This window comes from Echinops telfairi, unplaced genomic scaffold, assembly GCF_000313985.2.
Source record: "Echinops telfairi isolate 266 unplaced genomic scaffold, ASM31398v2 ScPeMD7_12;HRSCAF=54, whole genome shotgun sequence".
Lineage (NCBI taxonomy): Eukaryota > Metazoa > Chordata > Mammalia > Afrosoricida > Tenrecidae > Echinops > Echinops telfairi.
This window is the reverse complement of record NW_022103909.1, coordinates 519,859-534,097: the sequence shown is the minus strand read 5'-3', so window position 1 is coordinate 534,097 and position 14,239 is coordinate 519,859. Positions and strand designations below refer to the sequence as shown.

The 14,239-nt window shown below is 52.6% G+C and overlaps 1 protein-coding gene across 1 annotated transcript; it reads right to left on the bottom strand.

Moving 5' to 3' along the window:
- Positions 1-2,065: 2,065 nt before the first annotated feature.
- Positions 2,066-7,372, bottom strand: KRT3 (keratin 3). Its single transcript, XM_004711452.1, has 9 exons — positions 6,782-7,372; positions 5,464-5,684; positions 4,990-5,050; positions 4,550-4,645; positions 4,052-4,216; positions 3,807-3,932; positions 3,289-3,509; positions 2,888-2,922; positions 2,066-2,343 (listed from the first exon to the last, which is right to left on the bottom strand). Exons 1-9 carry the CDS (start codon positions 7,370-7,372, stop codon positions 2,066-2,068), a joined length of 1,794 nt encoding a protein of 597 aa, XP_004711509.1.
- Between the last annotated feature and the right edge of the window lie 6,867 nt (positions 7,373-14,239).

Here is a 14,239-nt window from a genome sequence, read left to right as displayed (position 1 = left end):
GCATACGCACATCATGAATTGCTGATCATCCATCGATGGGCACTTAGGCTGTTTCCTTCTTCGTGCTACTGTGGACGGTGCAGTGATGAGCCAGGGTAAGCACACGTCGGTTCGTGCCACAGCTCTAATTTCTCTAGGGTACCTAGGAGTGGGATTGATGGGCAACATGGTCTTTCGACCGCCAATCTTTTAAGAGGGCACCCTGCTGTTCTCCACCTTGGCTGCCTCATTGTGCAGCTCCATCAGCAATGTCTCAGGGTCCCAGGCTCTTCCCGCCCTCCCTGCCACGTGTTGTCTCTGACCTTCGTTATGAACGCTGGGTGAGAAGGGGATTGCATCATGGTTTTGATTTTGGTCTCTAGCTACAGCTGTGTAGAGGGTCTATCCGAGGCAGAAGGGCACTCGATGGCAGCTGGTGTTTGGCCATTAGGGGAGAATAATCTCGAGCGTTTCCACGTAAGTTTGTTGGCAGAAAGGAGCTCATTTCTTGGTGTTTCCATCCAGAGTGAAGCAGCGGCCTGATCACGGGCAGGGTCATTCCTGCAGGGCTAACTTCTGAACTAGGTCAGGAGCAGAGGCCCCCTACTCTTCCTTCACAGAAGGGAGGCCCACTAGGAAAGATATCTTCCTGTCCCCAAATGTGCCAACAGCCACCGAGTCCCTCCTCCATCAAAGACCCGTCGCCGATGATCACAGGGAGACTGGCAGCTTTCTTTCGCTGCCAAATATGGACCTAGATCTTCCCCTACTGCATCTGTTGCTGCCTGGGTTTGTCTATTTCACTCTTGTTCCCCATCTTTGGAAATAGTTGGCTTTGACCTAAGATGAGATTACTGCTTCCCTGACCTGATCTAACCTGGTCTGGTTCGGTTTTCGACTCCATAGTCTGTGTGTTTTGGGGTGCCCAGGTGTGGGGGGTGCATGCCTATGAGGGCAGCTACTGCAGTCTCAGATAAGTGTGGGCAAAGGAACAAGTTCTAAATCATTCCCCATTACACCTTTACACACCATCTAACCATAAGCATGTCACAGGCCCTCGCTGGACTCCCTCTGGACTCCTTGAACCTCAATGTCATCCAGCCAAGACTTCCCGGCAACATTCCATAGCCAGTTAACCCCACTGGGACTTCCTGGGGCCAGGACAGAAGGCATTTCCATGGTTCCTGCCCTGCCCTCACTCTGATAACACTGGAGTCCAACCAACCTTCTGAGGGGCGTTCACTGGTCAGTGGGAAGGGGATATTTGAGGGAAGGAGGTGTGGCGTAGAGAGCTAACAGGGAACTTTGTTATGGGGCATCTTGGAACCATTCGTGTGCGCTTCCAGGGGGGAAGGTTTAGTGGGTCAGGGCCAAACCTGGAAATGGCTTTCAGGATTCCCTGTGTGTCTCTGGTTCCAGCAGCTCACAACTTGGCAGGTGCTGTTTGTTGGTAGGGGTGGGTGGGGTGTCCCAGGGTGTCCAAGAGAAGGATCCCTTTGTTCTCAAAGCCCCTGGGCAATCCGAAGACTTCTCAGCTATCCCGGAATGGGAAAGTGGGGAGGAGATGGATGCCTGTGTGCTCCAGCCGTGCCCCCTGGGCGCTGCGAGGCCACCCACCTTCTGCAGCATATCTGAAACCCTGAAGTCTCACATGATGGGCAGATCTTGCCGGACAGCAAGAGAGGGCAGAGGGCTGTCCAGTGGGGAGGAAAATGAGGCAAGGAAAACACACAGGCCTGCAGAGAAACCATGCATTTTATTGGCAACAGAAGAGATGGGCAGAGAGGGCTGTGTGTTATATACATCAGAACACTGGTGACCATGCCGGGGTGCAGGGCAGACCCCAAGGGCAGCGGGTGTCAGCTGAGGGGTCCCTGGACCATCCCAGACACAGGCAAGAGTCAGGGAGAAGAGAATGGGAAACCCCCTTGACCGACCAAGGCCAGGGTCTGGATGGAGGAGCCAGAAGCCCCCGACTTCTGACCCCCAAGAGGCCTCCTCGGAGGAAGAAGCTGAGCAGGGAGGGGAGGAGCGGGCCTGCAGGGGACGCAGAGGGTGATGGAGACCCTACCAGGGGCGGTCTTTATCAGGATCGGCGCTGGGAGGAGGAGGAGGAGGAAGAGAATTTAATGCTGCCGCCCCGGTTGCTGCCGGTGCTGAAGCCTCCGCCGCTGACTCCAGCGAGACCCCCGGAGCCAGAGCCAAAGCCGCTGCCGCTTCCAAAGCCGCTGCCACCCCCGAATCCGCTGCCGCCCCCGAAGCCGCTGCCGCCTCCGAATCCGCTGCCGCCCCCGAATCCGCCGCCGTAGCCGCCGCCGTAGCCGCCGGCGGACGCTGAGGTCGTGCTGCCGCTGCTGACCACGGCTGTAGGAGGCAGAGGACGCACCGCGGTCAGCGCGCCAGCGCGCGGGGCACGCGGCTTCTCAGCGCTGGAAACCAACCCACGGGGGCTCTTCTACCCTGGCCCACGGGCGCTGTGAGTCGGCATCGTGTTTGTCGTGTGTGTGTGTGTGTGTGTGTGTGCGCGCGCGCACACCAGGATAATTGGAAGAGAAGCCAGGATGCCCTGTACTGACCACTGCACACTGTCCTGAGGTCATAAACGGCCCCCTCCTATCTATTTATATCATGAAGGGTGCTTTCCTGTGGGGTCAGCTCTAGCCATTCAGTCGGAGGGTGCTCATCCCGGGCTGCCTCCTCCCATCACAGGGCTCCCCAAGCACTGTCTAGAGCTTTGAAGAAGGTCCCCAGCGCAGAACAATTAGCCAGTGGCCATCAGCTCGCTCCCTAACCAGGAGACCCTTCCTACTGTCCTTAGAAAACGTGGTTCTCTCAGCCACTACCGCCCTGTAATAGCACGACCCTCTGAGGCTGGACTCCCGTGGTCCAGAGAGCCTTGGCTACTTACAGATGCTCACAGCACTCTGGCACTCTCCAGATATCCTGGGGGAGAAAGCAAGAGAAAATCAGAGCTCCATCACCAAATCCACGAGCGAACGAACTGGCCATCTGCGCTGAATTCGGAAGCCTGGCCAAGTTAGTGCCCTTTGTGCCCGGCCCACCCCTTGTGTGGGCCATAACACAGAGCCGCTGAGCGAACACTGGTTGCAGATACCCTTTGGCTCCTTGCAAAGGAAGTCCGTTGGTAATGGCAAGCACTTTTTCGAGAGGCCCACGGCAGGCGGGGGACCTCTCTCTAGGCAGCAGTCCTCCATCTCCATTGACTTGGTCACTCACGAATCAAGCCCTCGGCATTTGACCTTGGGCCTATGGAGACCAGAGGGTCTGTGGAGAGATTGGTTCACCCACCTGCACTCCTCGCCCTCCAGCAGCTTCCTGTAGGTGGCGATCTCCACGTCCAGGGCCAGCTTGACGTTCATCAGCTCCTGGTAGTCCCGCAGCAGCCGGGCCAGGTCATCCTTGGCCTTCTGCAGGGCGTCCTGCAGGTCCTGGAGCTTGGCATTGGCGTCCTTGAGGGCCAGCTCCCCGCGCTGCTCGGCTTCCCCAATGGCTGCCTGGAGGTTAGCGTTCTGGGGAGGATGAGATAGGGAAAGAAGAGTCAGGGAGGACCAGGGGTCTCTGAGTCTTAGACTGGATTGTCCCTCAGCAAGCATCTTAAAGTCAGGCAATACCGCCCCTCCCCTGGCTCCCCCATCCATGGAGCCATTTTCCCATGGACTCGCCAGTCATCTGGACTGTCTTGGTCCTGGAATAGGCAGATGCTCCCTAGGAGGATCTCTTGGGACTCCATACCAGGCTAGGATTCCAAGCACCCTGGCCCAGGCTCTCACTAGTCTTCCAGGCACCAGCGCCCATCGCCTTCCCACCTGCTTCTTGACGTTCTCGATCTCGGCCCGCAGCCTCTGGATCATCCTGTTGAGCTCCATGATCTCGCTCTTGGTGTTTCTCAGGTCATCGCCGTGCCTGCCGGCCGTGGTCTGCAGCTCCCCAAGCTGACAACGGAGAAGTCTGTCAGCAGCACGCCACCAAGTGTTGGGACATTCTCTAGGAAGGTCACTGGGTTTGAAAACTGTCTCCTCTCGAGTGTGGGGACAGGAAGTGGGCCCCCTACCTTGGTCTGGTACAGGCCCTCGGCCTCAGCCTTGCTCCTCTGAGCGATGTCCTCGTACTGGGCCTTGACCTCGGCGATGATGCTGTCCAGGTCCAGGCTGCGGTTGTTGTCCATGGACAGCACCACCGAGGTGTCGCTGATGTGTCTTTGCATCTGAGACAGTTCCTGCCAAGACAAGGAGGTGGGGAGGGGAGGCACTGCTTACTCTCAAAACCTCTTACAAGTACCCCAAGGTCCCAAGCAGCCCCTGATCAGCAAACCCATTCACTGGTTCTTAGCTCTGAATGTGCATCTGGCTCACCACTAGCTAGCTCCCAACCGCTCAGGAAACTCCCTATCCTCAGCCCATCCCGTGGGACCTGTGTCTCTACGTTGGAAAACTATTCTAGACATTCTAGTCCAAGGCCTGAGGTACCGAAGTGCCTCCATCTACAGTCTGCAAACTTCTTGCCCTCTGCCTCTCCCCCTGTTGTCTGCGGAAGTAGGAAGCATCCTCACCGCGTCATACAGGGTGGTCATGAAGTTGATCTCATCCAGCAGGGCATCCGCCTTGGCCTGAAGGTCCACTTTGGTCATGTAAGCAGCATCCACATCCTGAGAGAAAGACAGGCGCATAAAAGCCTGACTCCGTCAAGGACCGGACAACAAACTACTAACTGCAGCAAGAGAACAATCGGGGCGGACCACCCAAAGGTGGTCTCCCCCGGGAGAGGTCACGCTCATCGCCTGGGCCTGGCTGGCATTCAACGTGACTCAAAAACTAACAGCAAGTCAACTGAGTCCTTCAGGGACCCTTCCAGACTAGGGTGTCCTCGGCTGTATTTCTTCCTCCAACTGCCTGAAGGGGACAGTGCCCTGGCGCCAAGTAAGAGGAAATTCCCCAGATCCACTGAAACCCTACGACCACAAGCCCCAGGCACCTCACACACCACCCTTACCTTCTTCAGGGTTACAAATTCATTCTCGGCTGTGGTACGTTTGTTGATTTCATCCTCATATCTGTAAGAGTAAACAAGAAATCACCCAGTCAGGGCTTTAAGGGGGTCCTGACGGTCCTGTGTCAGGAGAAATCCCTTGGTACCAGGTGGGCCAGGACAGTTGGTCACCAGATCCCAACTTGCCCCAGAAGCTCTCAAATCCTACAAGCAGGATTTCTCTCCCCTCCGCCCACCCCCAACTTGGCTCATAACTTGGAATTCAACCCTTTGATGACAATTTTATTTGAAAAGGACTGTACTTGAAGAAGGGAGGTGAGGATGGGTCTCATGACCAAAACACCCCCACCAGGAAGACAAGGAGGGAAGCAATCGCCTAATAACACCCCTGCCCAGCCGTCGGCTGAGAGACACCGAGAGCCGAGCCTCTGAGACAGGGTGGCCCAGGCCATCTTCCCACTACTGCCCATCGCTCACTTCTTCTTGTAGTCCTCTACAAGGTCCTGCATGCTCCTCAGCTCGGAGTCTAAGCGGCCTCTCTCCCCGATGATGGCATCGTGGCGGGTCCGGAGGGAGCTGATGTAACTCTCGAAAAAGGGCTCGAGAGAGTTGGTGCCTGTGATGGAATTGGTGCCCTGCTGCTGGAGGAGGGTCCATTTGGTCTCCAAGACCTTGTTCTGTTGCTCCAAGAACCGCACCTGCCAGGCGTTGGGGACAGCAACACAGGCAATGTTTGTGACCGGAGGAGAGGAAGGGTCTTCGCTCAGGTGGAACTGGGTGTCTCCGTATCTCCTGCCTACCCCACCCCCACACGGACACAAAGGTACGTTCTAGAAAAGACATAGAAATGGGCTCCTGCTGTCACTGGAGCGATTCTGGTGGGACCGTTGCATTAGCCAGGGCACTAAGGATGCAGCGCGGTTTGGAACGCTGCCGGAGGAGGCAAGGTGGGTGAGAGAACTGCAAGTAGCCCCTGCCTGGAAGCAGAGGGCTTCTTAAAAATGCCCACCTCCGAGTTCCTGCAGATTTTGTGACTGAGGCTCGGCTTCCAGAAGCTCAGAGCACTCTGCAAAAAGCATCATGGCCATCTAAGCTGGACTGAAACTCCAGCCCATCAGAGGAGGTGACTCACGAGGAGCTGATACTGGTCACAGTGGAGCAGTCAGCACAATGACACTCTCTCCAGCCTTCTGAGACCTACCCTTGCCAGAGGACGGACACCAAACGCTCCTCTTTTCCCAAGAAGGTTCACAGAGGGTACAAAGTGAGCTGCCAACTTCTCCCCCTACCCCCGCCCCCAGAGACTAAAGTTCCTCTTAAACCTCTTGACTCCCTTCTGTAGGGCACCAGCCTCCTTTGGCTGGCACAGCTCCAGGTAGGAGAGAGGGCTGCCTGGGAAACCACAGAGCCAAGCTCATGCTTGAAAAGTTCATGGTTGGCCCAGTTCTCACTCAGACCCTTCCCTGCCAGTGTCTGTGGCCCTGGGGCCCTGACTTCAGCTCAGCTCAGAGAGGCAAGCTTGGCCAGCACAGGGCTGGACAAAGTGACAGGTGACCTGAGCAGACAGACACTCAGACACCTGGAAGCTGGTGGGTGCTCAATTCCAAAGAGTTGATCACTGTCTTTTTCCACCCTGACTCCTCCACTCACTCATACGTGTGGACAAATCCGGAAGCCCTGGCCTCAAAGTTCAACTTAAGTGTTTGCTCTTGCCCCTCTAGGACTTATCCTAAATACTGTGTTTAAATAGCAAACTCACAGCCTAAAACTGGGGTTTAGGGAGAGCCCTCATTACCTTGTCAATGAAGGAGGCAAACTTGTTATTGAGAGTCTTGATCTGCTCCCGCTCCTGGGTCTTGACTTGCCCGATCTGGGGGTCGATTTCCACATTGAGGGGCTGCAGGAGGCTCTGGTTGACAGTCACTTCTTGGATGCCTCCAGGAAAGCCACCAGGGCCAAAGCCACCAGGACCACCGAAGCCACCTCCTAGTCCTCTGCCACCACCAAAACCACCCCCAATGCCACCCCCAAAGCCAGCTCCATAGCCACCCCCATAGCCACCTCCATAGCCACCTCCATAGCCACCTCCATAGCCACCCCCATAGCCACCTCCATAGCCACCTCCACAGAGGCTACGTCCTCCACCATAGCCACCAGCCCGGGAGCCACCAGCTGCGACACTCATGCAGATGCTCTTGTTGCCACCCAGGTTGTAGAGGCTGTGGCTTCCAAAGCCACCACCTCCACTCTGGAAGCCACAGGCCCCTCCACTGGCTCCCCCAGAGCGAGCCACGCAGCTCATCCTGCTGCTGCCGGAGACCACGGCAGAGCGGCCAGAGAAGCCCTGGCTGCGGCCCCCCGACGTCTTGCAGACTTGTCTGTTCATGGTGAGAGAGCTTGGCGAAGAGAAACGTGCAGGAGCAAAGTGGGGACACGGAGAGGAGAGGCCGAGGAGGAGTGAAGGGAACTGACAACTTCTGCAGCACAAATCCTTTATATACACCTGAGGAGGTTGTCGGGCTCAAAGGGAAGCGAGATAATTAATCCCACATATTCATGGGTTGGGTTTGCCCCCAAGGCAATAGTTTATTCCAGGCTACCAAACACACCTTGAAAATAATCTGAAACGGTGAAAGTGCTAAGGTAGCAGGCTTACCTGTCGGGGGGCGGTACCTGGCGTTGCGCCATGCTTGGGCATGGCTATCTCTTAGCTTTGTCTGGCGGGACCAGGAGGCTAGCTCACCCACGTCAGGTGCCCTGGCACCGGCCAGACAGAGCTGGGAGGTGGGATGTCTGAAGCTCTGGTTCTCTGGTGGATAGGGACAGTGAACCCCACCCCTCAAAAGAATCAAGGAGAGTGTCTCAATGAATTCCATGGGCAACCAGAAGAAGGCCTGGTACAATTGACCAGAGGAGGCTCTGGAGTGCCCACTACATGCCTAGCTCTGTGCTAGGCTTGGGGACAAAGTAATGATGTCCCCTGCTCCAGAGCTATCACAAAATCCTCCGGATTTCTGCCTCGACCAAATGAAGGTTAGCGTCAATGCATGTTGATGAGACAGTGGTACAATAGAGCTTGCCAAGTCTGTGCTTTTTTGGGGTGGGGGGCAGGGGGGAAAGGCAGACATAATATACTGACATAGCTGAAGACTTCTCTGAGACTTCCTTTCTTTTTATTCCCCACATCTTGGCATTGCTGTGATTTTAGCCCAAGTACCAGGGCACAAGAAACTCAACTATGCATTCAATGCAGAAGGCAACAAATATTTCTCAATGGCCTAATAGGTGCCAGAGACACAAATAGAACATGCAGGGACTTTGGGGGTGGGGAAAACATCTCCAGTGGTGCATGTGTGCTCCGGGGGGCTCTGTGGTCTCAGGTCTCCAGAAAATCTTATCTCAGGAGACCAGAGGTGGAACCAGCAGACTGCTAAATACAGCTGTCTCTGCACCTGCAAGACTCCCCCTGCCTTGCAGTTTACAGAGGCCTGGGGACTGGGCTTGTGTTGTAAGAGAGGAAGGCTTTCTTGCCCAGCTCTGGAGCCTCCCTAGCCAGTTTCTTTTCTTTTATTTCTTTTTTTTTTAATTATAATAGTTTCATTGACATATCTTACACAATCCAATATATCCATTCACATACAATTTTGTTGTTCAATCCCATTAAGTGGAGTTATGCAATTATCAATGCTATCAGCTCCCTGTTCCCCCCTTTTCCTCAATCCGTCTCTCTTCCCGTACCCTCAGAGAACCATTACTCATGTTACTGTTTCTGCAAGGTTATCTATCTTGATTTTCATGTACCAAACAATCTTAACCATACGATGAACATAAGCAAATTTAACATGACTAATGAGGTTAAACAAATAACAACCTTAGTAGTAAGGGAGGAAATATTTTTAAATTACAGGATAATTATGTGGCTTATCAATGGCATACCACGCCCTGGACTTAGCATCCTTTCCATGTGGCCCTTCTGAGAGGGGCTGTCCAATTACCTTGAAGGTAAGTTTGGGGTCTCTATTGCATGCATACCCTTTCACATCGAGTTGGTTGCACATTTGTGAACCCCTTCCTGTCAACACCTCATGATCACACAGGCTGGTGTGCTTCTTCCATGTGAGCTTTGTTGCTTCCCAGTTAGATGGCCACTTGTTAATTGCAAGCCTTTAAGACCCCGGATGCTATATCTTTTAATAACCAGGCACCACCAACTTTCTTCATCACATTTGTTTATGCACCCATTTTGTCTTCAGCGATTGAGTCAGGAAGGTGAGTATCGTACAGTGCCCCATTATTAGAACAAACCATTCTTGTACTGAGATAGCCAGTTTCTTATCCCTCCAGGACAGGTCTTTTTTTCACTCTGCTGCATGTTAGACCCTGCCAGGGTGCAGTCTGTGTGGCCTTGGCAGGAGCCTCCTGAGAATGGGGGTTTCTTCAAGTTCACCAAGCATGGCTGGTGAGAGGCTCAAGTGCAAGGATGTGAAATCGTCAGAGAGTGACCTAGCTTTTGCATGTCTTTCTGTCCTCTCTATGTTGCCTCCAACCTTTGTAATATCTCCTCCCTCTCCCAGGATAAAATTATTAACTCCATGGGTGCTTACGGTCTTGCTGTCTGAGTAACGTATTCCCTCCCTTGGTCCTTTGGGCATTGCTTTGGTAGTCATGAATGGGTTCTCTTAAAGGTTGGCTTGTTAATTAGATGAAAGGACCCCATCAATGAACGAATGAATGAACTCAAACCAAACTCACTGCCATTGAGTCGACGCCGGACTCATAAAGACCCTGCAGGACAGGCTAGAACTGCCCCTGTGAGCTTCCGAGACTAACTCTGTATGGAAGTAGAAAGCCCCATCTTTCTCCCCTCATTGAGCAAAGTAAGCCTTGGTGCTGGATTACAACCAGATAAAATGGAAAACTAGTTCAAATCCCATTACTGGAGATAGACAAGCTATTTACGATCATGAAGAACCCAGGTTTCTTAAATTTAGGAAAATGTTTCTGCAATGTAAAGGCCCAGTGGGAAAACATGGGAAGGTGACTCAGCATTTGAGATCACTCAGTCTGCTTGTTCCCTCCCCAGTGTTGGGACGGCCTCTCGAGCATCTCTGACTTACATCCCTAATCTTTCACAACTGCTGCCCAAGCTGCATGTGACCCAGGAGTGCTCACACACCAGCATCCGCCGCCCTCTCTTTGCTCCCTCAGAGGACCCAGGACTTTGGGAATTAACCAAACGCAGCTGGATCAGACCCTCCCCGTGACTCACCATGGCCGAGGCTGCTGAAATTCTCTATGCTTCAGCATGGTTATAACCATCACGGTGGCGCATTGGCTCTGCCCTATGGATCTCACAGAAACCCAGCAGAACGAAGGAAATCTATGTAGGTATTTTAAGGCAAGTAACAAAAATGAAGGCATATAGATTTTCCTTCTAATGTGTAAAAGGAGGCACCTTGGAGCCAGACAGGTCCAGCTTTTAAATCTCATCTCTGTCACTGCACATCCATCATCAAGCTGTTGAACCTCTCAGTGCCTCCGTTTTCTCAATACAGTGGAACCTGGCTCCTGAGTTGTTGCCATGCCAACCAGACACCTAGCACACGCTAAGGCTTCTGCCAATGTTGACAATTATTTTCAACTTTTTTTTGAACTTGCAGTGAGGACTGCACACCGAGAATGTCTTCTTGCAGAAGAACCACCCCCCAAATTTTTTTGAATGATGCAACTAGATGCAAATGATCCCAAGAGACTCCATGGGAAATGTCAGCACAGGGGTCTGGCCTTCATTTCCAAGCCAACCACAAGAAATCCATGGACAAGCACAAGACGTGTCTACTGAGCATGGACTCTGCCCGTCATCAAGCGGTCACGCCAAGCAGAGTGGTTTTTAAGAAGCTCAGAATCTAGGGAGGCCAAATAATACAAGACCATGTAAAGTGCTGCTTAGTCCCTGTAGATAAGGACCCCAATAGGATGCGGTCCAGTGTGGTCAGGGTCAGCATACCCCAGGGCCAGTGTCCATCAAGATCTCCGTCCAGGGTAGCACCGTGTGTGTCACAGTAGAACTGCACACTGTAGAGTTGTCAATGACTGTTTTGGGGTGAGGGAGTGGATTTCTGGGCCTTTCTTGCAAAACATAATGTATATTGTACTGTAAAATATATATCATCTGTAATAACAAAGGACTACTTAGTTATTACTATATAAGATGTAATATGATACATTAAGAAAATAATATATTATATAATAGCTAAGCGGAGTAAATAGCATATTATAAAATGTAATAGCTACGTTGTACTTAGTTATTTTTAGTGTTGTCAGAGTGTGAAGTATCCAAAAGACAGTAAAAAGGTGGAAACTTGCAGAAAAGCTTCATGAGGAGACAGGAGCTGGACCTTCCAGAGAGGGCAGGACCTGGACACCCGGAGAGAAAGCTATTCCGGCCTAGGTGGCCATGAGCCAAGGCTCAGCACTGAAAATAATTTGGGCTCAGAGAGTGGAGATTGTCATGGGCGCTTGTCAATTGCACCCAACCAACATCTTTAAACACCTTCCCCCCATCTTGGTAATTAAAGCCTTGTGATTCCCCACCCTACCTAGGTACAAGCCAGAAAGCATATTCCCAGATTCCTTGGCAGCTAGGGTCCAGGAATGTGAAGTAGGGATTTCCGATGAGATGGTGGCAGTTTAAGGGGTTAGCCATGGGTAGGGGAGCTGCTCTTTCTAGCGAACGCAATGTTGGGGACATCAGTTCTTTGTGGGCTGTGGTGGAGTTCTGCCATCTAGCCCCGAGTACCGTGCGCACAAGCAGTAGCAGCGACTATGGTATTTTCGCCAGAGCAGTCGCAGGCATGGTCGAGGCTGCAGAACTCCCAGTGCACAGCAGCCGTGTCCCTTTGTCAACTATTTCCAATTTGCATTGGGGAGAAGGCTTCTGAGCTTTGCAAGTATGAGCTCTGCCCTGCACAGGGATGAGAGAGGCCTGGCTGGAGCGGAGAGGGATTACGGAAGGAGCCTCTGGGAAAATGAGTGAGAACAGGATAGAGGGCTTGCCTTTTGGGTTACAAAGAGATGAGGCTACTGCCTCGTCCCATGGGGGGCCTGAAGTCTGGAGTAATCGCTCTAAGAATTCTTAAACCCGTAGTGAACTACAACACTTTATTGCACCCACTCGGGGGGATACCAGCCATTCCCGAAACCCTGGATTCTGTGCCAAGTTTATCATTTCTTGAAGGAGACGAAGCTGGCAGAGAAGCTCTGAGAAGAAAGTCACCATGGTCCTCAGCTAGTCCTGGACTGGGCCTCCCCAGCAGACCCTGGGAAGAGGAGGAAGAAGGGTAGAACCCACACTAACGTAGGAGTCACGGTAACAGAGAAGGCACGACCTGGGAACAGAGTACAAAGCAGGGACTGGGAGTGCATTAGTAGGTGTGGACTGTCAGTTCTGATGGGGTGAGGGTCGGGCTCCTGAGCAACGGAAGTGATGGAAAAGGTATAAGCCATCAGTAAATTGAAAATCTTGATGGTCAGGTCCAACCTCCTGGACTTGCGGGACCCAGTCAATATTTTGAGAAAATAGGTTGACTTAAACTTACCTCCAACACTAGGATTAGTTGATGCTTATTTTATAAGTATCCTAAGTGCTTTCTCCATAAGTGGGGCTTGTGGGGGCGAGGGGGGTGACGAGTCACTGAATTGCAATGCATCCAATCAGTGTCTCATAGGATACGGCAGCCAGGAGATGGCCCAGCCCACTCCTCCCCCTAGAGGCAGACACCCACCTGGCCTTTTCTACTCTCCGGGATCCCCAGGGAAGGCGATTCATCAAATCTTCTGACTTGCCCAGGCCAGCAAGGCACCACCCTGACATGAGGAGATCATCCTGGATCTAGCTAAAGTGCCTCCGCGCCAGTGGAAACCTGACTTCTCGACTTGAAAAGACAATGCTGAATCCAGCGCTACGTGTCAACGTAGAACGGTGTCGGTGTTCTCACACTGTGCCCTTCAGAAGCCAACCACCAGGCCTTTCTTCTGAGGCACCGCTGGCTGCGTGTGAACCAACAACAGTTGGGTTACTAGTTCAGCACTTAACCCTCTGTGCCACCCAGAGGCTCCTTACTCCTGCTCTTCTCACTGCCTTTGTGCCTACTCCGAGTCACTACACCTCTAGAGGACAGGTAGCATTGCCCTTGTGGGCTCCCCAGACTGATACATCTGTAGGGGAGTAGAAAGCATCAACTGATGGTCTTGAACTGCTGACCTGTGTTTAGCCGCCCAACAGGTGACTACTAAGCCCCAAATTTAGGGGTGATGGAAGTCTCACTCACCTGTCCACCCTTGCCACGGTGCCCACACCTCTCTACGTCGAAAGGCCCTCTGAACACCAAGAAAAGTGTGCCAGTCTCACACAGGTCAGAATGTACATCTTCCGGATCCTCTGGGCACATTTGTTTTCACTATAAAATTCAGCGATACTTTGAGATACAATGCTTGCCTCTCCTCACCTGAATTTGAAAGATGTATTGCTACAAGTGGGTGAAGGGAGACAGTGGTTGGTAAGATATGAAAAATAATAATAATTTATAAATCATCAAGGGCTCATGAGGGAGGGGGGAAAATGAGGAGCTGATACCAAGGGCTCAAGGAGAAAGAAAATGTTTTGAAAATGATGATGACAATATATGTAAAAATGTGCTTAACACCGGGGCAGGCCCCAGCCCCAACTATGTGGACACGCCCCCACAGCCCTCAGAAGAATGCACTTCCGAGGACAGCACTGGGGCTACAGCTTGGGGAGAGGGGCGTGTCGGATTAGAGCACACGGGAGAAATGAAAAGGGATGGAGGGAGGAGAGGACATCCTGCCCACCAAGCCCCTAGGACGATGTTCCTGCTTAGAGCAGACAACACACAGAGAGGACTGTAGGGCCGGCCCACCATGGGACTGGGCATCCCTCACTGAACCATGACGCTGTGAGGGGCAGCACTGGAGACACAGTGCGGGAATAGTGCATGGTCTGGGCCCATCATGCTGGGGTGAGGCACTGAGGGCATGCAGCAGAGCAGTAGGGGGAGCAGAATGATGGCCGAGGTAACCCCTGGGGAATACCAAAAATAGATTTGGAGACAGAGTGTGGCACCCCATCAGACTCAACTAGAAAACCCTCATACGGGCCAACAAACAGACCTTGAACTACTTATAGGCTTTTCCATTTTTGTCAGTGGATTTCTTTTTGTTGTTGTTTTGTTTT

Coding starts and splice junctions, on each gene's coding strand:
- KRT3 (XM_004711452.1), bottom strand. CDS start 7,372: ATGAACAGACAAGTCTGCAAGACGTCGGGGGGCCGCAGCCAGGGCTTC. Junction 5,685..6,781: donor TTGCCTCCTTCATTGACAAG/GTAATGAGGGCT, acceptor AACGCCTGGCAG/GTGCGGTTCTTGGAGCAACA. Junction 2,344..2,887: donor CCAGAGTGCTGTGAGCATCT/GTAAGTAGCCAA, acceptor TGCCTCCTACAG/CCGTGGTCAGCAGCGGCAGC.